General features: G+C 36.4%; 1 protein-coding gene across 1 annotated transcript; it reads right to left on the bottom strand.

Moving 5' to 3' along the window:
- Positions 1 to 6: 6 nt before the first annotated feature.
- Positions 7 to 564, bottom strand: LOC110113810 (glutathione hydrolase 1; the record flags this gene model as incomplete). The annotated part of the gene is made up of 2 exons (XM_020846510.2): positions 7 to 241; positions 359 to 564. Coding segments are annotated over 2 exons (441 nt in total), but the record flags the coding sequence as incomplete, so codon positions are not given.
- Positions 565 to 569: the final 5 nt, after the last annotated feature.

Here is a 569-nt window from a genome sequence, read left to right as displayed (position 1 = left end):
AGATGATAATGGCCTTTTAAATGGTCTGATGAAGTTTGCTGGAGCAGGAGGAGGAACATTTGCAGTAAAATTCATAGGAATAGAAAAATCATCCATTTCATTGTTAAGCAAAATGCCAGTACTTAGTGATAGAATCTGTGCTCCAAAGTATGAATTAACAGTGCTGGTCATTGAAATGGCATTTCGTTCGCTATCAACAATGCATAAGTGACTAGTTCCATGATCGCTCAGTACATTCCACCTGTCCATGCATTACTATAAATTTACTAAATGTTTTAATTCCATATATGAAAAGGTACATAAAATGAAAGAGAAAAAGAGCATAGAAGATTTAAAAAAAGAGACCGTTGTAGCTTACTTTCCGCCATAGTGATCAGGAGTAAATGTCATATTATCCAATATGGTCTTCTTCAGCTCATGTGCAAACTTAGGGGATAGCATATCAGAAAGAACTTCTGAAACATTCACAAAGTCAGGGTCCCCTAAATTCATTCTTACAGCAAACATGTGTTTCAGTGATTCTATCAATCGATGAAGCCCGACAGAACCAGAAACACCTGATGGAATTC

The sequence above is a fragment of the Dendrobium catenatum genome, unplaced genomic scaffold, assembly GCF_001605985.2.
Source record: "Dendrobium catenatum unplaced genomic scaffold, ASM160598v2 original_scaffold_228224, whole genome shotgun sequence".
Classification (NCBI taxonomy): domain Eukaryota; kingdom Viridiplantae; phylum Streptophyta; class Magnoliopsida; order Asparagales; family Orchidaceae; genus Dendrobium; species Dendrobium catenatum.
Note: the sequence above shows the minus strand (reverse complement) of the source record. Positions and strands in the feature narration are given on the sequence as shown.